The following is a 27,839-nucleotide window of genomic DNA, read 5'->3' as shown; positions in this document are numbered from 1 at the left end:
CACAGATTTTTTTCTCAGTGTGCATGTCTTTGTATCTAATTCCCTTTTGGAGTTGTAACCCATCCCATGACTAGTTCCACTGTAAGATGTGATGTCTTTTCATGGAATTTGTGTTTAAACCTTTAGATCCATTGGTAACATGATGCAGGAAAAAGATTAATAGATTTAAAGGATGTAGTTACTGTTGTTTGGCTCATCAAGTCCCATTGTTCTTTATATAAAATACATTCCCAAGAAATTTCACCTCTTTCTGACATGGTTTGTGTTTGTAAATCACTAGGATAGAACAAGAAATATCTCAAAAAATGCTGCAGCTTGCGAGGGCTTTTGCCCAACAGAGCGCTGCCCCTGTATCTCAGCAGTGTTGTTTGTTGGCACCTTGCAAGCCATAACCAATAACATACATTAAACCCTCCATCAGAAATACCTCCCTACACCTCTGATTGCTAGTTAGACTCTGACATTTAATCCCATGCTGTGACATGTACTGTAAATACCTATATACCAGTCATTAATTACATCCCACAAATTTCCTCTTATTTACCAAGAATGCAGATTTCAATGAACAAGTTTCTTTCTTTCTTTCTTTTTTCCTTTTTTTTTATGATTGATTACTCCAAATTTGTTTTTAACTCATTGTAATGTAGTTTATTACAATGTATTTCTTTGTATTATCAAGTAAGTGAAATATACAAATAATGTAAAACAAAAATGTTCACTTGAGTGACTCACAAAAGCAGATATACAGTACCTCATTGCTTTTATACTTTCCTAATCAATCTGATTCCGAATCAATATGTTACGCTACTTAATATCACATGTTTTTTTTCTTGGTCCGATGTCTAGGTGTTAACTCTCCTCGACCAATGGCTTCGATGCTATCCACAAGACTTTGTTCGTGATGCGACTGCAGAGAAAGGAACTCAGTCTCTGGTGAATCTCCTCGGGGAAATGAAACTGAAGGACCATCCAACGACAATCAATCTGCAAACCACTTTCAGAAAGATCAAATCTGGTATAGTGGTCCAAGGTCTCACCAAGAGAGGCTTTTCCGTGAAACGTCTGGTGAATCGAACCACCAGTTCCCCTCCTCAACTTCAAGAGATGCATTCTCCTGCCAGATTGTGTAGAGATGAGAGGCTTAGAGGTAGTGGAAGGAGCCTGGATCGCATATCTGGAGGCACTCCCAGCAAAATCCCAAAAACTTTCTTGAATCTGTTATCTTTAAAGAGTGGTTCGGATTCCCAAACTATTGAAAGCAGCGCTAACCTCGATAGAGATTTCAAGCAGGTATAGTAATCATGTTACAGTCACAAAAATATACTTTCTCAACTTTTAAATTTAGTCATGAATGATATTGCTTCCTTTCTTCAACTTTGTTTTTTCTGCCTGAAGGTGGACTTTAGGGATCACAAACTCAATAAATTGCTTGACAATTTTGCCAAATTATCATTTGTATTATGAATAACTTTCATATTATTTTGTGACTGGTTGAAAACATACTGTATATCAACTTCAGTATAACGTTGTAAATTGATCTTATTATGGCAAAAGTGAAAAAAAAAGAAAAAAACCTTTCCAATTTTTTTTCTTGTTTTCAGTTGTTTTCAGAAGTCCTAAATCACTAAACATTTTTAACTGACCTCAATATCTGGGATTGTTGAAGTTTAGAATCAGGGTGCAATTACTTCCCAATTTGTATTAATAATAACATGTCGTTAATTGTACAAGTCAGAATAAAGGAACAGTTCTTAAAGGGACTATGTAGTAGAACAAAACACTGCTTGATATTTCAAACTGGTCACCAAGAATGAAAACTTTATTACATACCTTTCAGCATTTCTTTTGGCAGTTTTGAAATTTCTATTTGCATGGTCTATTTGTAATTTTGTGACATTCTCTGTGTCGACAAGTTTTCACGACGCCATAAATCGAACAATGGCTTCCGCATTTAACGTTTGGTACCATTCATAGACGTTTCATTTGTTGCTGCAATTTATCCTCTCCCTTTAAGTGAAGAGTATTGACCAGTATGTTTGGCTATCGTACGCACAAACTCTTTTGGTTCTGATGTCTTTCATGATGAAGAGATAAGAAATTACTTTGGTTCATTTTGCTCGTAGAAACAGGACCGTTAATTTAAAGGTCACTAGTGTGGTCGGATGTTTATAAGAGGCTGTTAAAAAAAAAAGAAAAAAAAAAAGCACCTTTATATCAGATAATATTTGTTTATGCCAAAACATATCATAAAATCTTTACACCTTTATATTGTCATTATCTTTTTAAGGGTTCCGTAGGAATTGAAGAGAAAACATGTCCAGTTATATTTTGCCTTGTGGTTCCAAATCTTGTATCAATCTACAGTAAATCAAACCATGCACACATGTAATATTCACACTTGTTTGGACCCTATGCCTGTACAAACTTCAAAACTTGGGTTAATTTAGCCTCAAATCTCCATTTTTAAAACATTTGTAAGTAGCTAGCCTTAATGGACATTATTTGAATTAGTTCCACATATCACAGGGTTTGGTGGTCTTGTACATTATGAACAGAGAACCCCCCACCCCCCCCAAAAAAAATGAACCTTATAAAATAAAGTGAAAGGTGAAACACATTGGCTGATAATGTAACAATTTCATTGGTAACTAAATGTAGTACAAAAGACACCGACTGATACACTTGAATACAGACCTTTAATGAGGTTTTAAACAACAAAACACAACCAGCAAAACGAACCTAAGTATATAACATATACAAGGCCGAATAATATATAGAAGGCCGTAAAGGCCAAAAACATGTACTGCTAAGATTAACATTATAGTACAATATCATCACATTCTCCCCACCTAAGAGAGAAACAAAAAAATGCACTCGACAACGTTCGACATAGAAGTATGTTAAAGGTCCAACGATCAGGAGGTTTACATTTCCTCGCTGAATGCCTCATGCTTAGTCTCTTTTACAGCCAAACTATCATCAGCTTCACAACCCACTGGTATAGAGCCTTTTTTTATCAACATTTGAGGGGTTTGGAATAATAGAATATCATCACAACTAACATGTGGAAACCTCGAAAACGTTACAAGATTTTAAGACCGTTTCACTTTGTAATATAGTTATTCAGCAACACAGAGACCTTCAACAAATGCCAAAGTCTTAACTTAATCTAAAAAAGATGAACAGCAAATGTGCAATCGGGAAATTCTTTTGGAGGTTCCAAATGTCAAACTGTCAGCTTTACTTTTCAATGTCTTTGCTAAAAAATGATTGCATCTGGAAGCAAGGAGTTGCATGTTGAGAGAGAAAATTAGATTTTGGGTTGGTTTGGAGTTCTAATTTGTCCTCAGACAGTTTGATTTATTTCATCTTTTTCTTTGGCCATTCCATCTTTGCTCTCAGTTTCTTAGTAAAACTAAAAGAACAGAACATAGTTATTATTGTTATTAAATTGTTGGGACGCAGTTGAATATTTTGTGATTGCTCGAGGGGGATTTTTTAGAACACTCATGTTTAATAAATTTGGTTCTCTAATCCTCTAGGGGGTAATATGTACTTCACAATATTTCCAATATCGCAAAGCCTTTTTTACCCCTTAAAGCTTAAGATAAGAACAAATTGGAGGCACTTGCCATTTGATGGTAAGTCTTCCATTATGGAATGTGATTATCTGTAATAGTTGAAGAATTTCAGGGTAAAACTGAGATATAAGTTTTAAGTATGTCAGAGTTCAGTAGAAATCAGTGCAGGTGAAGTAAGCAATCATTTCCGTTCTCAGTTCATAAGATCCACCAAGAGATAGATTCTCTGAACTTGTCTTAAAGGCATTGAAGACTCGCCCGAAACAGCGTGCGGCCATCTGAAAAAGTTAACTTTCTGTTGCTTGCAAGTGACATTTTGTTCGTGTCGCTACAAAATGCAGACAGTAATGAAATGTGACACCTTGTTATCATTAGCTGGACCTAAGATGTCCATCGCTGTATCGTTTATTCACTGTGCTGTGGGTATTGACCGCAGCTGTATGTACTGACTGTACACTAGTGTCTAATTACCAACGGTAGCAAGCTGTGTGTGTATTATCTGGGATCGATGGTGGTGTCTAACACTTCTGTTACACCTCATTCGAAACTAGGTCAGATTACCGGCATTAGACGTTTCTTTTTGTGCGAGTCTTCACACCCTTTAATTCACTAACAGTACTGTACTACAGTAATGTTGAGCGGAGTCTTCCATGGATAGATGGCATTACCTATAAACTCAGCTAAACTAACTTGAACCGAACCGAACTGAACCGAAGTAATTAAACCAACCAGAGGCACTGTGTCAGAGAGAAAAGCTGCAGCATATGCAGAATCCCCTGCAGCTAGGCTGTTAAGTTCTTTATGTAGTTGTCTATAATTCAAATGCAAATACTTTTAATTCATTATGAATTTTCAACAATTATGTGCTTGTTTCTTTCAACTAATTAAAAACATTTAATATTTTTGACTGATCAGACTTTTTTAAATATAATCAACAACATCAAAGAAGGCACAATTATGAAAAGGAGAAAACGATATTTTCAAAGGACACTTAAAGCATCTCCTTTGTGAAAGCTATGTACAATATCATTGTTTTAATACAATTTTTTTGACGCACCTGACCTCTGTGTACATAAACCTGTTTATTTGAAGTTTACTGTGAAGTTGCTGTACCCTGTAGATTTGCAACTGTAGTGAAGTAACCAGTACAATTCTGACCAAGCTTATTTTAAAACCAGTATTATTTGCACTTCCAGTATACATACAGACACAAAGCTTGAAACTTTTTGAGATGAGTGGATCTAAAAAATATCTTTCTTCAGTTTTGTTCAAATTTATCCTTTGATGCAAATACATCTGTATCATTTAGTTGAAATTCTTGTGTTATGTGTAATATTTCTAATATCTTTGGTTTAATCATTTTTTTCAGTGGCAGAAGAAGATTTCTACGGGAGATTTGGCATGCAACACAGAAACGGCTGCCAAGTTGGCCGCTCTTCAGATCCAGGTTGAAGCATATTGCAATCCTTGTCTCTTGACCAGACATGGACTAGTCCAAGAAACCGACCTCCTCTCTGATCAAGCAGAGGCAAAAATATTCAACGGTCTGTTTGCATTTTGGACTTTAAAGCGAAAGGGGAGAAACTCGGAACCAAATGTTCTCAATTCCTCTAGGGACGTTCCCTTCCTCGGAAAGTTTGGCACGGTACCGAGAAATTTCCGATCCGGTCAGCAGAGCAGAAAGGAAGCGTGTATAAGCTACCCGAGCGAACAGCAGGACTCTATGACGATCGTTAACCATTGTCTTCCAATGCAGCAAGCACAGCATCCATTGGTGTTGAAGTTGGTGAGGATGCATCTTAAAGGGATTAACTGGGCGATGAGGGAGGATGACGGCAAAGTCCGACATCTCAAGGAGAAATATGTTCACATCTGCGAGGAACTCGAAGCAGATCAGCTGGTCATGTTCCCCGTCAAGCGTCTCAGTAAAACCAGCAAAAAGGTAGGTGGATCTGATAAGTTCATTATAAGATCATTTTTAAAAACATTTTCTTCAGCAACATTTCTAACAAAACAAATCTTTCCTAAGCCTCAGTGAATATCAGGTTAATAATTAAGAGAAATAATATCTTCACATATCATATATTTGATTAAAACAACCAATTTAACCCTGGCTAGTCTGTGTTCAAGTGTCTCACAATTTAACAGCAGTATTGGAAAACACCCTATGAACGTAATTCATCAACTTTCTGCCTTAAGGCACACATAATGTCTGTTCGTTAAAAGAAATCTTTAGAGCTGCTTCTTTTTGAGCTTATAAATTTGGTAAAGTTATGTTGCACTTTCCACCATATTCACTGTTAAAGGAGCTTTGCCCTATTCTCAAATCATTAATTGTGCAACCATCTGTTGAAATAAAATAAAAAATTGGTAGCATGTATTTATGCATAGCGCCAACTATTTCCTGAAACTGAATTTGAAAGCATTGGAATGCTACACATTTAGAAAGTTTGCTCTTTTCACTGAGGCATGTAATACAATTTATGAAGTCATTTAACCTTGATAATTAGCTTGTTTAACCTTACATCATTTTACTTCTTCATAATAATAATTGTGCTCTCTGGAACCTTGTAGAAGTCTTTGCTAGCTAAACATCCAAGCCACAAATCTTTCTCAATAAGATAAAGTCCAAGAGAACAAGAAAAAAAGAAAAGAAAAGAAGATTATCCATGCATTGAATTTTTGGCCCTATCCCTGGGGGATACAACCACTCATTCAGATTGGTATGGTCTGTATATGGAGTATGCTACCCTAAAGCATTTAATATAAAAATCGAAATATGTCACTTATCACTTTGAGAAAAAAAATTATGCCATGCTTCACTTTAACATGTTCCATTTTTGGGATCTTGTAGCATCATACATATATATCAAAATTAACATTTTGCCTACAGTTATCTTTGGAATATAGAATGGATGAATATATCCCTGGGATTTCTTCTGATATGAACTCCCCCAAAAGAGCCTACCATATTTACAGTTCATAATCAGCGAATGCATCCAGGTGGCCCAGCATCATGGATACAATTATGCCATTAAAACTAGTATGCCCATGGCAAGAATAATATACTGTCATTATTTAATCTAGTGGTAAGAGGAGTTATATCTGTATTCTAAGACAAAAGTTATTTGCTTGTCAGAGGCAGTATTGGGTACAGCAGTGGTCTGACATGTACTGCACCAGGATTTGACGTAATATTGAAAACAGGAGCACATCATATATGTGCCACCAGTAGTCTCTCTTTTTTATATTATGGGGAGGGGGGAGGGGGTTAATGACATCTATGATTAAAAGTAGAGGGTGTAATGGGACAGATCTCAAAATTATCAAAGGACACACATTGCACAGCTTCCTTTTTATTTCTCATAATGTGTTAAGGAAAAAAAAAAAAAAAAAATTAATACAACAAAATTTCAGGTCTCTCCAGTTGTTGTTATGATAATAAGTCACTCATAGAGTGTTGAGCGAAGAATACAAATTTGTTATGATCGAACAAATATAAATTTCAAATTTTTGTTTGATCGAAGAGGAAGGGCACCATCCATGCATGTAAGGAGAAATGCATCGCTGCAATTTGTGCCGTCAGTAGGGTCATTTTTGGAGGGGCATCGGTGTATGAAGGACGCGGACACCAAAAACACTCTGTGCCTTTGGTTTTGTCGAGCGCAGCTAGTGTTCAAGTATCTAACACCACCTCAAGGTGGATTGGGAATAAATGGGTTTCCACCCCAGGATCCTGAATTTACTTGGGGTGTTAACTCATGAAAAAGACTAATAATATACAGTTTAATGATGAATGAGTCTATATTAAAGTGAAGGTCTCACTTTAAATTATGTTGTATTTTGACTACAGCCATCCCTAATCGTTATATTGTTTCGTCAAGAAATATTACATTCAGATCAAATTTACTCTTAAGAGAACTTTTGAAAAGGCTTCAGACTCTTGCGGTGAAGCTAAAGACCTGTCTTTAAGTTATTCTGTCAATGTTACCTCATCTTTTGGTTGTAAACCACTTTGCAAGCTGAGGTCATCCTTCAATTTAAAGTGTACACTCCAGCGAATAATTTAGTGTTCACATTTTTGTATAGCAGGTTTGAAGGCTCTAAACTTGGTCCAACATAAAATAATATGTGTACTGTGCGCAGAAACTGCTACACATTATCGGACTTGTATAGCACTTTGCCCATTTTGCGTAGCACTTTGCCCATTTTGCGTAGCACTTTGCCCATTTTGCGTAGCACCTTGCCCATTTTGCATAGCAGTTTGCCCATTTTGCATAGCAGTTTGCCCATTTTGCGTAGCACTTTGCCCATTTTGTATAGGACTTTGCCCATTTTGCATAGCAGTTTGCCCATTTTGCACAGCAGTTTGCACATTTTGCACAGCACTTTACCCATTTTGCATAGCACTTTGCCCATTTTGCGTAGCACTTTGCCCATTTTGCATAGGACTTTGCCCATTTTGCATAGCAGTTTGTCCTTTTTGCATAGCATTTTGCAATGTCATACCGTATAAGTTATGCCCTGTACTCTATATACTGTGTGTGGTATTCATAAATAAACGTAGCTGAATGGCAAACTGTCAGTGTACACTGCCATGGTAACAAAGTACTTTGTAAAAGAAGTGAATAATTGCCCTGGCAGTGTAACTTTTCGTAGCCTTCACGTCAAGGTTTAGACTATATACATGCAAGATCTATAAACTTCTGGGGTGCAAATTCACATGTACATCAGCATGGTACAATTCTGGTTTGCAGAGATTATGTGACATAGTAAAGATGAAAGTGTGCAAGGACTTTTGAGGTGGACCTCCCTCTCACCCATAGATCCCATCCCACATATATCCTCAGCCCATGCACACCCCACTCAGACAACCCTCTTAAATTCCCATGGTACCCCATGGTCTTGTGCTTTGTTACTATATATATGTGTGAGGTGGAAACATACCCTATAAAACACAAGAAGTTCACTGCTGTACAAGTGACGACTTCAACTTTAAAGTAGTAAAATTATCAACCCATTGATTACAGTTAACCATGTAATGAAAGTTGACAGAAAGTTAGGCCTATACAAAAACCTATCTTTATCTCTCCGCTATGCATGGTTCCATAAACTGAATTTTAAAATTTGTCAAATCACGTTTTATAATAATACCTGTCTGTACACAGATTTCATACCCTTTTGAATGTTTTTCTTTTAAATTGTTTTTTATCGCAAAATAACTTCATGAATATCTTTTCATAGAAAGGTGATACTTGATTCTATACTGTGAAAGTAAAAACTCTCCAGCTTGAGTTTGCTTTAGGGTAAAAATTGCAGACAGAAGATTTCTTTGGAATTGGAAAGAAAAGTCTGTATTCTGTGGTTTTTACCTCATTCAAAGACATGTTCTCCCCCCTCGAGGAATCTCTTCTTCATGAAAAGGCCGTTGTGTCTGTGAAGGTTACCAAGCAGCTTATATTCGGATGGAAAAATCTTGTACCTTCAGATACTTCAAGCAGGGAGTTGTAACTCCCTGCTTCATGCATGGGCAAATGAACAACACATAATTGCAGAAGTTTGAATCTTTAGTTTAGATTAGCACTTTCAGATTGATCTCTGAATTTTTTCTAATTTCAAGGCAGGTGTTCTTAGCAACATATATTGCTTACGGCGGCGTAGATTGAAAAGTTTGCAGGGGTACCAACGAGAAATATTCCACATCAAGTGAGGAAAAAGAAGAAGAAGAAGAAAAATAAAAAAATACAGATGTAGACTGGAAGAAAATAGGCCTAATGTACTTACTTGCATATTTTAATGATTTGGGACATTTTGTAAAATGAAGCAAACCTTGAATTTCTTTTCTAATTCATTTTCATTAGAAAAGGTACAAATCATCAGAATGTTTGTTAATCAGTTATGAGAGCTAGCTGCAGATATTACCAGTGGCGGAGCATCCATACAGTCAGGGGGGGGGCGGATGCCCCCCTGACGGACTCAAATGGACCGCTGGCGCCCTTTTCAGCTTTGTACCACTTTTTACTTATTCACGATTATTGACTTTTTTATTGCGCTCTCATCTACCTATTGACATTTGTCACATTTTGTTGGTGTAATTTTCTGACAAAATGCTCTAACAGCTGTTTATTCTTCGTTTATCTGCAAATTAGCAAGGCCCGGAAAGGGTCATTTCCGGCGATCAAAAAATTTCTGTACGCTCCGCGCCAACCTGTGGTGGTGCTCCGCTTAGATAGTGTCGAAAGCGCCCCTACAGACCATTCTCGCCCCCTCACCAATACCACTAGCTCCGCCACTGGATATTACTTGTTCAACTTTCTCAGGCTGACTAGAGCAAAAATAGAATGATGTATCAGAGTCATATTTTTTTGCTATCAAGAAATTATCTCAATCTATTGACAAGACCAAAAAGAAGAATGAAAAGAAAAAGAGAGAAATGTATATTTTTTCTTTATTTTGGAAAGCATTTAAGTCCCTTAAGTTCTAAATTGCATCGTTACTTGCTCTGTAACAGTGCCTTGTGGCACTTAAGTTGATAAATTCATTGACTTCACTGAATGTCAATGACACTTGATTAGGTCTGGATTCCTGGATCTAATAAATTCCAGAAAAGTTTTTAATTGAATTTTTCATCTTCTGAGAGGCCCCACAAAGGTGATACAGCATGGATATAGACTTACAAGCTTAACTTGGCTATAGAACAGTGGAAATTTTGTTCCCTTTTTGCCCCTGTTTGTTTGAGAACAAAACATATTTAGAATGCCACTACCACCAGCTAACTGACTCCTGAGAATACCAAGCAATGAGCCATAGAAATCTACTCAAAAGTAACAGACTTGGGTCTATGTGACCATTTAATTATTTTCTATGTGTCACTGTGGATAACAATACCTGAACATTGAAAGGTTGTTTGGATTGGCACCAAAAATGGCACCAAAATAAACCAAAAAATACCGACCAAAATATCAGGTCAATATGATTGTTCAAACCATATAATATCATAAAAAAAATTTAAAAAAATGACAATGAGTATGCCTACTATTTGGAGGGGGGTATATGCTTCAGAAAAGTACTGTTCCAAAATGTTAACAATTTTTAGAAATGTAAGTAAAATTTGTGGATTTGTTTTATGATCTTTGAGAATACTCATATATGGTATACAGTAGGATGGCATTAACGCAACCATCCTTGTCAAGAACCACTTGTTGTGTCAGCTGAAATCATGCAATTCATTAGATCATTAAGTCGATATTCCTAGATTTTTCCCTAGTAGCTGTAACTTTGTATTCAAAATGCTTCAAATATCATCTATAAATTGTTTTAAATCTTAAATCATTCTTTTTGTGTTAGTTTATTGCCTACTATTCTTACATTATCCATGACCAGCCTAATTTATTTTCCAAGTGTAAGGTTTTCCCCCTAAACTATTAATCTCAGTATCTCAGTACAATGTCTAGTGCCAATACACATCTAGCAAGAAGAAGTTGCCGAAAAATGACACTTTTCTTCCATAATTTATCAGTCTCGTGGTTCAATACCATGTTGACTTTTCCAACCCTGGCAATTAGAGTTTAGCCTTGTGGGATCAATTTCGAATGAAAGGTCAAAAGCTTGCAGCAGGCACAGAAAATATCAAACTAAAATTTGATTCCGTTTTTTTTGCTCCACATATTTTGTTGATCTTCTGTCACAGTGGGTTCCCTGTGGAGAGTAGGGCTCAGGAAGTTGTTGTGGGTATTACAGTATAGATTTTACAGGTAATACTACTTCACTGTACAACATAAGTCTGCCAGGAACAATCTGTTGAACATTTAGAATACTGTGTATCATCTATATACATGTTTTAGTGATTTCATTGGCTGTATTCTATATCAGCTGGTTATTGGGTATTTATTTAATTTTTCCTTGTTAGGAAAGTTTCATCTTGTGTATGAAAAGTCTCATATATATCTACCACTGGGAATTCTATGAGAGTTTGCTGTCTGTCTGGTAAGTTCAGGCCACTTTGATACACTGGCACAGTCTTGAATACTATATTAAATATGTACAGCTGGGCGCATGGCGACCAATTATTTGCACGTAATTTGATCTATTTTGTAATTTGTTAGTTATGACGCCATCTTTGTTTGTATTTACTAACAATGCTGGACGGTGACCGAGAAGCGCTCATGCATACTTTTTTAAAGACATCGTTAAAAGTGTTATTTTCTTTTTTCCAGTGTTAATGAACTATATAACAGTGAAATGTTACATGCACATGTTTGTAGTAGTGTGTTGATGATACAGGTGGCTGGCTTTAGGATCAGATCGAAAGAGCAATTCTTCCTCCCTCAACACAGTGCACATATGGACTGTGTGTGGTTCAATACCAGGGATTCTGACTTGCTTTACTGTGTAATGTTTAGAGTTTGTGTCAAAATATGAGAGCTTTTCTCTATATAGGACCATGGTATCAGTAGGCCTAATGTGTGAAAACATATATAACTGAGCAAGCTGTCATGACATTTAAGTACCGCTACCAATAGATAGTTGAATTGAAGAATAGCTCAGCCCTGGTAAAATTGTTAAAATGTCCAATTTGTCAAAAATTTGTCCCCTCTGATTTATATGCAATGATTCATATATTGCTGACATTCGTTTTTGCTGACATTGGTAACATGTAGGTGGTCCAAATGAATGGATACTTCAGCAGTGATCTCAAAATGAGAGGAGGGGATAATTAAGGTGGGGAGAGGGGGGTTATGGAAGACACCTGATAATTAAATACCTACACAATAAATTGTTTTCCACTTTATAAACTTTTTCAACCAGAGACTTCGTCACAAATTACGGAAGCAGTATGCAAAATGCAAAAGAGAAATATCGATAAACTATAATTAAGACATTTATTTTGAAATTTGAACTTAATGGTGGTGGTGTGCTCATAATTAGCATAAGAGATATTTCAATGTGAATGCTGTAGACGTATGTTAAATTAAGTTGACTACTGAATTGTTTTGTGATACATAAACTACATGGACAAAATATTTTAAAGTCCCAATAGGTGTTTGCTGATGAATAGCTGAAAACAAACTTCCGAAGCAGATTCAATGTTTCTTATTCTAAATGAATAAGAATTAAGAGTATTATTTCAGTTTGTAACTTCACCATGTCATATTTGTATTTAACATATTCACACATACTTGAATACCAGTCTACAGCCGCTGCCACTACAGTAACTGAGAGCTCTTTATGGTGATTAAAACAATTTGGATGCTCCACATATAGCCATTCAGTATTAATCATTTAGGCCATTAAAGAACACTTTGTGTCTCACAAAATTAAATGTATTATTTGAACTAAAATTTATATGCATTTCCAACTTGAATTAATTATACGTAATTCAATCTTTGGCTGTTGTGATTTTTTTTGGGATAAATACTTAAATATAACGTAGATCTCGGAATACCTTTAATATCTTGAAAATTAAATTTAGCTACAAGCAGCTGCAGTGAACAATCAGTCACCGTTTAACAGAGCACTGCAAGTGCATAAATTAACACAAATTAATCCCAGCTCGTTAATACCAAGCCAAGTAGATCTGGCAAAGAAACAACACAGTGGTGGAGCGTCCATACAGTCAGGGGGGGGGCGGAGGCCCCCCCTGACGGACTCAAATGGACTGCTGGCGCCCTTTTCAGCTTTTTACCACTTTTTACTTATTCGCGATTATTGACTTTTTTATTGCGCTCTCAAATACCTATTGACATGTCACATTTTGTCGGTGTAATTTTCTGACAAAATGGCGATGACACCTATTTCTTCTTCGTTTATCTGCAAATTAGCAAGGCCCGGAATGGGTCATTTCCGGCGATCTAGGGAGTATCTTTACTCAAAAAATTTCTGTATGCTCCACCCAAACCTGTGGTGGCGCTCCGCTTAGACAGTGTCGAAAACGCCCCTACAGACCAATCTCGCCCCCCTGACCAATACCCCTAGCTCCGCCACTGAAACAACACATCAGTACATGTATACGTTCAGTTTAATTGAAGGGTAAACCTCGCTGTTTAAGTTATGACAGAAACGTGAGGTGACTGGGATAAGAACCGCAGCGTTAGGTCATTGTACCACATAAATAGTTAAGAGAAAAGTGTGCCATATTTGATCTCTGGTTTTCTGACAAAACCCTTCTTATTCTGAAGATATCTTGAAGCCAAAAAAGGAGTTTGATATGAAAGAAGTAATTTGACCTCTCAGTGTAACATATCACAATGACTTCCTTTGAACTGCTGTTATCAGCAGGCATGGTGTTCAAGTTATCCTTTTTTTTCTAGTTCTTTTCCAAGGTTACATCAAGTTTTCAATTAAAATAATATTTCTTGCAAAAGTTTGATTTCTTTTGGTAAAGTGCATGAACTGGTTGCATTCATATGGTGGCTGAACTTCCGTGATTTAAAGGGATACTGGCATCGTCAACTCTCTAATGTACAATATGTATGTAATAATAACGCGTGGTGTGCACAGGATTTCAAAGGTGGTGGCCAAATTAAACTTTCCCCCCAGCTGATGTAGAGGTAAGGTGCTTAACCTTCATATTTAGTGTCAGAGGGGGGGGGGGAAGGGTTGGGGTGGGTTGTGACTTCTGGGGTCGTTGAAGCCTAGTCCCATGTAGGGTGGTCTTTTGTTCCTTCCCAGATAAACCAAAGATCAACTTTTTTGACCAATTTAAAATTTAGATGTCCAATGGCACATTCTGGCAAATTTAGATTATAAATTAACTCTATAATTAGCTCGAAATATGATGGTTGAGCCCAAAATACTCTTGAATTTTTGTGTGAGGTTGAAAATGTGGTGTACACCCTTGGCAGTGATCTCACTACCTTCCCTGGCTGAACGTAAGAAATCTCCCAACTGACAATGGAAGTCTCCCTTCCCCTCCCCATCCCCTCCCAGTGCCACCCCCCTCTGCCACCATCATCCCAGTGAAAAGATATGATAATATCTTGTTCATTTGGTGAGTTTTGATATACCATAATTTTTTTTTGGGGGGGAATGGGAAGTCGAAAATTGTTCATTAATTCTATGATGCCATATGAATTACGTACAACACTATGTTGAAATGATATTATTATCTTGGAAAAGTCTTATTTTAGATGTTGAGATGTTACAAACTGTGAGAATATTCAACAACATTTAGAAAGATATCGAAAACAAATGACATGTTGTTATAATTCTGAAGATAATGTTCAAGTCATTCAGTCGTCGCCTGTCAATGATTTCTTCATTTTCATCCGCAGTGGTATAAAGTGTAAGAGAGTTTATTTATCATTGTTTTGTTTCTTGTCCCCTCCAGAGTGGTCTTTCATTTTGTCAAATTATATTTGACTCATAGATAAATAGTTTTCTCTTCTCTGACCATAGAGTTCTAAACAAAATTGATATATATATACCTATCATTCCAGCTTAATTTGAATGTTATTTGCATGCATATTATTTGCATGTATGTTATTACCATAAATTGTTAAGCAGTTGCATTATGATTAACCAATGTGACACTTTGATAATCGGAGTAGAAAGCAGGGACTGTTTGGTGTGCTTTGAAGTAACATACTGTAATTTTGGTGTAATCTCTATTTAGAACACATCATTGAAGTCTTATATTGTACAACACATTAAGCTTGTTAGGCTGTACAGTATATAATTTCAATTCTACATCTCTTGTAAAACAGTAAAACATAAAACAGTCTGAGCAAACAAAGCTTTCAGTTTGCATGCACGATCGGTTTTTCATTATAAATTTGGCTTATATGGACAAAAAGTAAAGAAAACAGTTATAGTGCGGCTTGTACAATTTCAACATCGTCGTTGGAGTGTGACATCACTTTTATGAAACTTCTCCATACTTGATTGCATAACCTGTTAACCTATATATTTCTTTTACAAAGGCCTGTAACCAGCTTGGTTTAGTTATGTCTCTAAATAACAAAGCTGTTATTTGGTTTGTCTACACAGAAGTCAGGGGTAGACCCTGGACTGTATAATAGTAGCAATATTCATTTTAAGGTATTGGCATGAGGGAGTTCATTTATCAGGAGATATGACCTGTATTCATGCACACTAGAGGGTTCCATCAACTTGGTATGATTTTACAAGTCAAGTATTATTTAGTTCAATTTTAATATCTTCAGGTATATATCTGCATACTATTTTCCTTCTGATTGACACTCTATAACAGTATCTTAAATAGTTCTACCTTTGTGTACTTTTTGTGATAATGGGTAAGGCATAATAGCAACAAAGCAAATTCTTACCAAAGTTTCTAAGTAACTTGGCAGCTAGTTTATTTGATGATCATAGCACAGAGAGGTAAAGCATTGATATGTCAGTACTGCATATTAAATGAGACTTGTATGAAGTTTCTTATTCACCAGAGGTGGTTAACCCCTCAGTGGTGAGCATTTATTGTGACAAATCAGGACTGTCCACATGGTATGAGCATGAATGTGGGAGCCAGCGTAGGCATAGGAGGCGGGGGGGGGGGGGCTGCAGCCCCCCAACCCAAAATTTTTGTGAAAATTCGGGCAATATGAATTTTTCGGGCACCTACTGAAAGAAAAATAATTTGCAATGTGTTGTTCAATGGTTAAACTGATATTATTATCATGATTATTGTAACGACTTGCCCAATAATTCTAACCAATATGGAAGGGTAATAACACGGCAAATGATTGTATATTATTGGCATGCGATGTAATAACCGATGCATGCTTATATGATATGCACAGTAAGATGTTATTTTTCGGGCAAGTCGTTACAGCCACCCCCAAATCAAATTGGGCTCCTATGCCTATGGGAGCCAGTAACATTCCCCTTGGTATGAGTTTGAGTAAAAGGCTCTGAAAATGAGTATGAGTAATCATGGTTTAGTATCTTTATTGCTATGCTACATTACTGGTATTGACTTGCTAAACAGTCTACATTTATTATTATTATTATTAACAGATGCTGGTTTGGTTGAATTTCTAATAATTGTGCATCATTGAATAGCAAATGAAAACATATATCTACTGTGTGTCTACAGTGCCAATTGTCGATCCAGGCCTTGTAGAATACTGTGCCAGTGCAGAACTACAAACTTTGAAAATAACCTGCCAAAGTTATAGGTACACGCTGTGTGGTAACAAGTGAGACCGGGTCGGTGGATTTAATAGCAGGAAATGTATCAAAGCTGGCTAAAGGAGCTTCTGTTTGTCCTACTCATTCATGTATTATGGGAGGTTTTAGCGTGGAAAGAATTTGCCACATGTTCTCAATTTACTACTTACAGTACAGTAACAGCTGTACAGTGGTACAGTCCACATTCTAACTTAGGCTTGTTTTAGGACTACCTCCATGTCCTCTCCTGATAACCTTTGTAGAACCTGTAGTTTAAGTTAATGGTCATTTGGAAGATTTAATGGTCCTCTCTTCCATCTCCTTGTACCTCCCCACCATTCCAATAGATATGCATCCCAGCCTTTTGGTGAGAGACAGAATGGTGAGGCTTTCAAATTAGATGCTTCAAAAATTCAACTTCTGTCTTTTCTCTTTTGAAACTGTCTGAATCCAGGATGTAACATAATGTTGTTATGTAATACCAAGCTCAAAGTTTGCTCAGATATCTTCTTGCAGTAAATCTTTATCCTATTTTCAATATTAATCAGTCACTTGGTTTGTTTTTCCACATTCCATGTAAGTATTAAAGTACAGTATGTACCATTACAATGTTTTAACATTTTTTTTTTATTTTTTATTTGTGCATATTCCTTTGAGAGTGAGATTTTCCTTCAGAGTTTCAAATATCAAGACTTTTTTTTTTTACCAGAATACTTCTTTTCGTAGAGCCTTTGATAAGCCCCAAACCATCTCAGTCCTAAAAGTGTGGCTGATGAAACGCTGTGAATTGACGAATTGAGCAGTATTTTTGCACCTTTCCTTGCATCAAATTTTTATGTGATAGGTAGTCAAAGAGAAAGAATATAAAATCGATCGCAATGGAATTTCTCATCCAGGCGTTTCTGTCGTGTTAACTTTGACATTCTGATTATGGACGAAGCGTGACTCTGCAGCCATTGGGGTAATATTTTGTAAACTTGTATTACTTTCTCATATTGTATTGTTTTTTGATTGACAGACTACTAACCAAGGTTTTTTTTTTTTTTTTGCTGTGATTTTTTTTTTTTTTATATATTAAATTGAAAAGCGTGAATGCCTGATGGGCTTTTTGGGAGAGCTGGTAATTAGAAATGATTTTAAGTGCAGTGGACATATATATGATTGGAAAGTTTCCACTGTGGGGGCTACCAGACATGGATACTATAGTCATGTAGAGTGTTCAGTTTTATGGGATCAAGTTTTCCAAGATCATCGAGAGGCACTTGACAGGAGGAAAGATAAACAACAGATGGAAGTGATAAAAGCTTTGCAGTTTACACTTTTATTATACTAGATGGGATTATTGAGCTTATTATTTTAATTTATTGGGAGATTGGGAGAATGGAATTGGGAGAAGAGGATTTGGGGGGATGGAGGTTGGGGAGAGGGGGGGTTGGGGAATGTTCTGATTTTTGCATGACTATAATATATTTGCTAGTTGCTAGGACAATTAAGGACAGGTGTTGGGGGGGGGGGGTTCATGAATTAAAGACAATTCTGTAGGTTTGGAAAATGGCTTCTGCATGCAAATGTACTCTGTCCATGGTCAATGATATCAAATAGTCTAGCTTATTGCCAGTAAATTACAAGGTTATTGGTTTACTTCTATAAGCTAGAGCAATCTCTGATAGTTGCTTTGGATTGTCTGAAATGTATATTTCCCAGAGCTCTAGCCTGGGGAGCAAAGATTTCAAAATCAGCTCAGTTAGGAATGAACTAGTATAGAGCTTGCAGAAGTACTACTTTATAGCCAAATTTCAAGTCCTTTTCTTCCTTGCCAAAGCAAAACGAAAAGTACGTCTGTTTCGAAAAAAAAGCTTAGTTGAATGTAATACGTAGCAAGTAGGTCCATCTCTAAAGTGATGACAAGAAGCCTACTTTTTTCGTGGGAACTGAGAAACCTTATGAGCTACAGGTTTTAAGGACAAGGTCTTCCCGAGTTGCCATATGTCATAGATTAAAAAACGTAGACCTCCATATGTTGATTTCCGATGTATGAGTATTAATATTCTGTTATGTTTGCATTGATGGAAGTTGAATGTTCAATTCAGTTTATCTGCACCTAACAAGAAAGTATTAAGAAGAAGATGAACCCTCTTTGTATTAAGTGGAGTTTAGAAGTAAAGGGTTATTTGAGGTCAGCAAACTGTGGGGAACTTTTAAAGATGATATCTCAAGGAGGATCAAGTGGCATCTTCTGGTTTCTAGGAGATGCCACAAAACCTTAAACCATACACTAATGATGTCATCGAAACCTCATTGAGCTTATAATTACAGTTTGGGTCTCGTATCATTTTGTGTCAATGTCTCAGGTCTGTATTAACTAAGTAGGCAGGTAGGTGGGTTTTTCATCCAAGAGCAATCTACAGTTTTCCCATCAGAAGTGACTTTCTAAAATTGAAAAGATTCCAAAGTTGAGTTAAAATGTTGAATTGGAAGCCACCTCGACATGTAAGTTGTAATCGATGAGCCCTTGCGGGTTTCTCCCATATTTCTGGTCGCTTATTAAGCGTCGTAACAATAACTGCTGATTATTACTGATTATTATAATGAGGTGGATGGTGTGTTTGTTGATCCAATGCTTGTATTGTAACAGACGGTCTGGAGGTATGTTGAAATACCAACTAAACACAAGGCAACAAAATGGTAATATTATCATGTTCTCACCTAATTCTCAAAGGTAATGTACATGTTGCTATGTTTGCAAAACCAACCACAGCAAAAAACCACTTTAAAAAGAAGAACAAGAAAAAGAAGAAGAAGAAGAAGAAGAAGAAGAAGAAGAAGAAAGAAAAAAGTGGTTCAAGATTTGACCTTTTGACATACTTGACATGTTTACAAAATAGTTGCTTATGGACTTTCAGTATTTGTCCAGCAAATATTCCTTTACAAATGTTTCGAAGAACTTGTCGAATCCGATCAAGTATAGGTAAACGTTTGAATTTTATACATCGTGAAGGTTTCCAAGTCACAGATGTTTGTTTGCTTTCTTTGTTGGTCGTCAATGAATCAAAGATCAAGCACTTCGATTCCAGAAAATCCTTGCGAACATTTAACCAGCCAAGTTAGAAAATAAAGTTGGTGTTTTTCTATCGTCTGGATGATCTAACTGCTGTCTGGAGTTGTATATAAAGGTAAGGTGTACCACCACCTGAGGCTGCTGTAGATTGAACACATAAATATGTTTAGGTAAGATTGTTGAGGATTTAACCATATGTACCAATTAACTTCTCATAACCTGTAGCATGATCTCAAATGGGGTTACAACATTTTTATGTGGCCTGTAGAAAAGAGGAAAAAAAACCACAAATGTGGATTTGAGGGATTTAGGGGTAAGAAGGTCAGTATCAAACAGCTGGTTGAGGGTCTTAGCAGTAAACTTAAGGAAGTTATGGATATTCAATATAAAAACCAAATTCGGATGCTCCAAAATGTTCCAAACAGCATGCCAATTCTGTTCACTTGGTAAGGTTAAGAAAATTACACAATTCCCCCCTCCCCCCCCCCCCCAATAGTAGCCAGAAATTTATTTCCCTTAAATTCAGGTAGACTATTCTAGGATATTTTGAATCATACAAAAGTAGGTCTTAGATTTACAGGGCTCACTAAGAAACATATCACTCCAAGTCTTTGCATAAATTGCCAATTCTCCTACAGGGTTTGTTTGATAGCTGCCATGATGACAAAACAAACCCAACAGATAATGAGGGAAATGATCAGATTTAAGGATATTTTCTCCTACTCTCATGAAGCAGGGGAACTTATAAATGACAGTATCACTTGTGGAATTTTTTTATAGGTACAGTAGGCCATGCGCCCAAGTTACTAATTAATCTCATCTCTTACATGAGGGGGTATGATTATAGATCATTTTTACTCAAATTTTGCACATTCTCAACATGCCAAGAAAGAGTTTTTATAAATGGCACAACATTTGAAACAAATTTACATTCACTGGTCCTCAATATAGACAGTGGCTTACTTAGTTCTATCAGGGAGTTGCTATGGAAACAACTCCCTGTTTCTATAACTTGGCTCTAAATGAGTGATAGACAAATTTTGTGGTTTTCAAAGGACTTGCCAAGATTTTTCACAAACAGCTTAAAATTTTGCTTCAGTCTCATGCAACAGCAAAATTTGTTTCAGGCAATTTGTCCCCTAAGATTAAATTGATTAGTTTTGGTTCTTTTGGCCTCCAGTTTGTAGTAATGTAACTTTTGTGGATGTATCCAAGGACAGAGAGAGAGATAGAGTGACAGAGAAGGAAAGGAATCCCTTTAGATTCTTGATATATCTGATACTGTGGTATTTGTTTCCATAGCGACACAGTAATGTTGGAGTCAACTTTGAGTTATTATTAACAAAGCGACATTTTAGGCCTGAGAATTATTGTTCTTCACTTAAAATGGATCAATACTGTATCCCAAATAATACGTCCATGCTTTGTCCCAGCATGTCAGTAGGAACTTCTCTTGCCCTATATATTCTCGTTCCTCCAACAAACTGTATCTAACTGTTCCAAAACCACCCTTGAAGACCTATGGTTACAGAAGCGTTTTAATGCTCTGGCTCTTATCTATGGAACAAGTTACCAGGGCCCTATTTCATAAAAGTTAAGAACATTCTTGACTTGGACTTAAGAAAGAATAATCTTTCTTAAAGTCTGTAATTGTTCTTAACTTTAAGAACATTCTTATCTTCTATTTCATAAAGCAACTTAAGAAGAATTCGTTCTTATCTGAAGACCTATGGTTACAGAATTGCGTTTTAATACTCTGGCTCTTATCTATGGAACAAGTTACCAGGGCCCTATTTCATAAAAGTTAAGAACATTCTTATCTTGGACTTGAGAAAGAATAATCTTTCTTAAGTCTGTAATTGTTCTTAACTTTAAGAACATTCTTATCTTCTATTTCATAAAGCAACTTAAGAAGAATTCATTCTTATCTGAAGACCTATGGTTACAGAAGCGTTTTAATACTCTGGCTCTTATCTATGGAACAAGTTACCAGGGCCCTATTTCATAAAAGTTAAGAACATTCTTATCTTGGACTTGAGAAAGAATAATCTTTCTTAAGTCTGTAATTGTTCTTAACTTTAAGAACATTCTTATCTTCTATTTCATAAAGCAACTTAAGAAGAATTCATTCTTATCTGAAGACCTATGGTTACAGAAGCGTTTTAATACTCTGGCTCTTATCTATGGAACAAGTTACCAGGGCCCTATTTCATAAAAGTTAAGAACATTCTTATCTTGGACTTGAGAAAGAATAATCTTTCTTAAGTCTGTAATTGTTCTTAACTTTAAGAACATTCTTATCTTCTATTTCATAAAGCAACTTAAGAAGAATTCATTCTTATCTGAAGACCTATGGTTACAGAAGCGTTTTAATACTCTGGCTCTTATCTATGGAACAAGTTACCAGGGCCCTATTTCATAAAAGTTAAGAACATTCTTATCTTGGACTTGAGAAAGAATAATCTTTCTTAAGTCTGTAATTGTTCTTAACTTTAAGAACATTCTTATCTTCTATTTCATAAAGCAACTTAAGAAGAATTCATTCTTATCTGAAGACCTATGGTTACAGAAGCGTTTTAATACTCTGGCTCTTATCTATGGAACGAGTTACCAGGGCCCTATTTCATAAAAGTTAAGAACATTCTTATCTTGGACTTGAGAAAGAATAATCTTTCTTAAGTCTGTAATTGTTCTTAACTTTAAGAACATTCTTATCTTCTATTTCATAAAGCAACTTAAGAAGAATTCATTCTTATCTGAAGACCTATGGTTACAGAAGCGTTTTAATACTCTGGCTCTTATGTATGGAACAAGTTACCAGGGCCCTATTTCATAAAAGTTAAGAACATTCTTATCTTGGACTTGAGAAAGAATAATCTTTCTTAAGTCTGTAATTGTTCTTAACTTTAAGAACATTCTTATCTTCTATTTCATAAAGCAACTTAAGAAGAATTCATTCTTATCTGAAGACCTATGGTTACAGAAGCGTTTTAATACTCTGGCTCTTATCTATGGAACAAGTTACCAGGGCCCTATTTCATAAAAGTTAAGAACATTCTTATCTTGGACTTGAGAAAGAATAATCTTTCTTAAGTCTGTAATTTTTCTTAACTTTAAGAACATTCTTATCTTCTATTTCATAAAGCAACTTAAGAAGAATTCATTCTTATCTGAAGACCTATGGTTACAGAAGCGTTTTAATACTCTGGCTCTTATCTATGGAACAAGTTACCAGGGCCCTATTTCATAAAAGTTAAGAACATTCTTATCTTGGACTTGTGAAAGAATAATCTTTCTTAAGTCTGTAATTGTTCTTAACTTTAAGAACATTCTTATCTTCTATTTCATAAAGCAACTTAAGAAGAATTCATTCTTATCTGAAGACCTATGGTTACAGAAGCGTTTTAATACTCTGGCTCTTATGTATGGAACAAGTTACCAGGGCCCTATTTCATAATAGTTAAGAACATTCTTATCTTGGACTTAAGAAGAATAATCTTTCTTAAGTCTGTAATTGTTCTTAACTTTAAGAACATTCTAAAATCTTCTATTTCATAAAGCAACTTAAGAAGAATTCATTCTTATCTTTGAACTGAAATCGTTCTTAACTTTAAGAATGATCAGCAGTACACTTAAGTATGTTCTTAAGTGTCACATGTATGTCAATTAGGCGGGAAATTTTCAATAAAAAAACATGATTGCTTATTTAGGTGTTTAATGTGGACGCCAATGATGACTATGTACATGGATTTTGGGCTGCTTCAAAGAGAAAACCAACAAATTTCAGACCGTCGTCCTGGGGGAGGGGTCTAAAGGGGTATCCCCTCCCCTTTGAAATTTTGGTTTGGGTGATTATATATGCAAAATGGTGCTATCATTTGCCCTTTTTTGCACAGATATTTTGCCTGTTTCTTAGGTCTTCAGAATTGGTGGGGGGGGGAACACCCCCACCTTGTACGCCTATGGTCGGTACGTTTGTGGTTTTGTTGATAACTTTGTGCCCGGTTTGCACAACTAATTATAGTTATCCGCCTAAACTACAAAAAACTACAGAGGTGGATCCGGATTTTTTGGCAGCAGGAGGTTTATAAGCTATTTGTGATCACCGTCCTGGGGAGGGATCTAAAAGGAGGGGTGGTGTTCCCCTCAACTTTAATATAATGCTATTGCAACTTTTGAAGTGCTCAAACTAATTGAAAACATAGTTTCTTTCCGAAAGCAGGGACCCCCCTCCCCCATCCCATGCTTCTCATCTTGAGATGTCATGTTAACAAATTTTTCATAATTTGACCCCAAATGACCTTTGACCTCCACCAAAAACAATAGGCTTCTTGTACTCAATGACATGGTACTTCTACACACCAAATATGAAATTGGTCTCACCTTCCCTTCTTGATATATTTTGTTTGCTGGTCATCACAAACGCACTTACACACACATGCACACACGCACTTATGCCATCATAAATGCAAAAGTTACAATAATCATCAAAACCAAAAATTAAATACGAACCAGTTTGGCAAAGACTCAAGAACTTGGTTAAGTTTGACGTACGGGAACGGTTTGCATTGACTTTGTGTATGTAGAACTCACTTAAAGCTAGCGAACATGGTGGACCCACCCAATAACAAAAGTAGTACACAAAATGCAGAATTGAAGCTGACAAACAGTGTTATTCTATTAGGCATTTTAGTGTCTTCATAATCATACCAAATTTTGTACGGTGGAGTATAAGAAATCGCAAGATACAATTTGTTAAAGTTGACAAGTAAAACATGGAAAAATGGATGATTTTCGGTCAATTTTAACTGAAACTTGCAAATACTTAGGTTATTCACAGGAATATACGAATAGTCCTAGTTGGATATTTTGGAAATTCCGCACAACGATTTTTTAAAAAAAACGTTGGGGACCCCTCTAAAAAAAATACAATTTTCGCTCTGAAAATGTATTCGCGTGCTTCACCCTTTATATAGATAGAATTTCCCTCTATAAACATATATATAAACTTGTGCCCCCCTGTCGGACTGCCCCCCTGTCATAGCTGTCCCCCTCCCCCGACGCCTCTTTAAAGGAAATCTGTTATTTCTACATTTTTATTTGGCAAGAACATTACAAATTTATATAGGATACTGGAATAGAAATTTAAAAGTGAATTTTAAAATTGTTCAATTATAATGAATATAAACTGACTTTTACTGTAGCATTTACAGCCAAAAATATTAATGGGCAATTCCTCTCATCCCAAATCTGCCAGAAAACTGCTATACTGGTCAGCCTATTTGATGTTACGTATTGAGCATTGAACATTTATGAATTTCATGGGTAATGTTGTTTATATTCGTTTTGCGGTACATCGTGGGTGAGAGGAATTTCCCTTTAAACTACAAAAACTACAAAAATAATGTTTGGTAATTGTTCAGAATGTGAAAATGAATTGTTGCGAAAATGATTTGCACGAATGGAATTGAAAGTAGTAAATGCAAGAGTGTTCAAAATATATAAATTATTACAAATAAACTTTGCTGTATTGAAAAACTATGTACATTTGAAAAAGAAAGAAATGCAGAAATTGATTGCAAAATGGAAGTCATGTCTAAAATCCCTACAAGACTCCAATAAATGTAGGATGTGGCATATGTTTGAGTTATTACAGTAGACCATGATACACAAATTTCTGAAGAGTCTCAGAAGAGACTCAGATCGCAGAACATACTATGAATTAATGGGCAGGCAGGCAATACAGGATGATTTGTTTTCGGCACAGAAGTTTGCGGTCTCGAGGGTGGTGTAAGAGCCGGTCAACTAGCAGGATGATAGGGAAGGGTGATGTCCTCCCTCTTAAGGCTTGGTCAAAAAAAATGGCGATCCATTCGTAAAAAACTTCCGTGTTAATCCAGCCGTTCGAGGATTGTCCTACGCACCATTCCTGGAGCACCCTACAGGGGGTCGTAACAAAAGGGGCTGTTCGGGCAGATTAACATAGGCTCCAAGAAAAACCCTGTAGTGGTCATACAGGCCAGGACGGTGATTTGCCTTTTGTCAGTGTTGCTCAACTGGTAGATGTTCTTTGTCTCTCCTGGGGCCAACACTTTCTCCATGCTTCCTGCCAGTGGAACCTACTTTCGTCACAGTTGAAAATGCATCTACCATCATTAAGAATTTCCTCCCAGTTTTCCACCCCCTCGGAACTGATATACGCCTTATAGTCTCCGAACCATTTTTCTAGTCACTCGACTGTTAACATAGCTCTTTCTTTTCCCAGAGTCTCCCCAACTCTCTCCGCTACAATCGGTTTTCTCTTCAGAAAGGCCCTAAACCATTGTGCTCTTGACAAAAAGATAACAACATTCTAAGTTCCATACATTTTTGTTCCTCATATATCTATGTTATCATTAAAACAGGGCTGGCGCCATGATTTCCCCGACACGTGGGGGAATAGGTCCCCGATAGGGGGCTAAGATCTCCGACAAAAAATCTGGGTGCACAAAATATAATATATATAAACAGTAAAAGAATTTTGTTCTCGTTGTGAAGTCGAGGTGATTTGAAAATTTCCACTTCTAGACTAATTTAGAGATCACTAGTGTCAACTGTCAAGTTGTGATTATGGTATTCATTTCGTCAGTGGTGTCCAGCATTACTTAGGCCCAAGCCTAGCTAACGTTAGGCCTAGCTTTTTTGTTACTGTAACTACTACGACACTTTGTGTAGCCTCCATTAGTTATCCTATGGATGCTTCACTCGAGCAGTTTTAGTTCAACTTTCTGCTTTAGAAAAACACTTTTTGATGGGAAATAATAACAACAAAACTACCTGTGAAAAAGTTTTATTGGGTATTTCATTATGTATTTTGGATAAAAAACTTCAAAGACGGAAAGCTAAAAGTCATTTACTTTATAACATTTTCTTTTTTTCTTTTGTAAACAAGACGGCGGATTAACAAGAAAAGTTTCAGAGAAAGTTGGCGCTACAGGTCAAAGGTCAACTTAGCCTCTTTCAAAGTTATAAAAGATACAAACTTATAATAAATTCTTAAATAATTGTTCTTAACTTGAGAAGATTAATCATTTTTTCACTTGTTCTTTTGTAAATTTATTTGCTTTCTTTGTAAAGTGCCTTGAGCAGTTACTTTTGTCTACTGATTTGGCGCTATATAAGTTTCATTTATTATTATTTTTTTTATTGAGGTGCAGTACAATCAAATGTACAAAAGATTTATTCAAGATGTATTCTCAAATGTCTTGTCATCTTTCAAATGATGGTCAGACTTTTCATGATTTGAAGGATCCATAAATTTGGGATAGTAGACAAAAGGATATGCAAAGTTGCAACACTATAGAGTACTTAACACTTATTTATAAAATCATTTATTTGATACATCCTTGAAGCAGAAGGTTGCAGCATGTTGGCAGATTAAACCCCTAGCTGTCACACGGTTATCGGAAGTTTTCATAGTTACTCCGCCAACATGGTCATAGGCGTAGGAGGCGGGGGGGGGGGCTTGGGGGGGGCTGCAGCCCCCCCAAGCAAATATTTTTGTGAAATTTCGGGCAATATGAGGAGAATTTTTCGGGCACCTACTGAAAGAAAAATATATTGCAATGTGTTTTTCAATGGTTAAACTTATATTATTATTATCATTATTATTGTAACGACTTCCCGAAAATTCTAACCGATATGGAACGGTAATAACACGGCGTATGATTGTATGTTGTTGAATTGCGATGCAATAACTGATACATGCCTATATGATATGGAGATTAAGATGTTGAAATTTTGGTTATATTTTTCGAGCAAGTTGTTACAGCCCCCCCAAATCACACTGGGCTCCTACGGCTATGAACATGGTAATATAACTGCTCATTATGTTTGAATGATTCAAAGCTTGGAATATTTAGCATTATTAGGGGAATGTCATGTGTGAGCCTGTGTCAGTCTTTGCTAGATAGCTGCCTGTTTCCTCGTGATAGAGGGTATTAACATACATCTTACCATATAAGATATAGATGTGTGTAGGCGGAGCAAGTTTGCCCTTTTGTTTAAATCATAGAACCTTCGGTAAACTA

The 27,839-nt window shown here is 36.3% G+C and overlaps 1 protein-coding gene across 4 annotated transcripts in view; it reads left to right on the top strand.

Annotated features, from left to right (window-relative positions):
- LOC139967926 (1-phosphatidylinositol 4,5-bisphosphate phosphodiesterase epsilon-1-like) overlaps nt 1-27,839 on the top strand; it is a 111,967-nt gene that overhangs the window by 20,585 nt on the left and 63,543 nt on the right. For all 4 annotated transcript variants that reach the window (XM_071972149.1, XM_071972150.1, XM_071972148.1 and 1 more), the window contains 2 exons: nt 847-1,290; nt 4,951-5,523. In XM_071972149.1, coding sequence (XP_071828250.1) covers nt 847-1,290; nt 4,951-5,523 — 1,017 coding nt within the window. The remainder of the gene's footprint in view (nt 1-846; nt 1,291-4,950; nt 5,524-27,839) is intronic.

The sequence above is a fragment of the Apostichopus japonicus genome, chromosome 5 (assembly GCF_037975245.1).
Source record: "Apostichopus japonicus isolate 1M-3 chromosome 5, ASM3797524v1, whole genome shotgun sequence".
NCBI lineage: Eukaryota > Metazoa > Echinodermata > Holothuroidea > Aspidochirotida > Stichopodidae > Apostichopus > Apostichopus japonicus.
The sequence above is the reverse complement of the archived record's forward strand: the minus strand, read 5'-3'. Positions and strand labels throughout refer to the sequence as shown.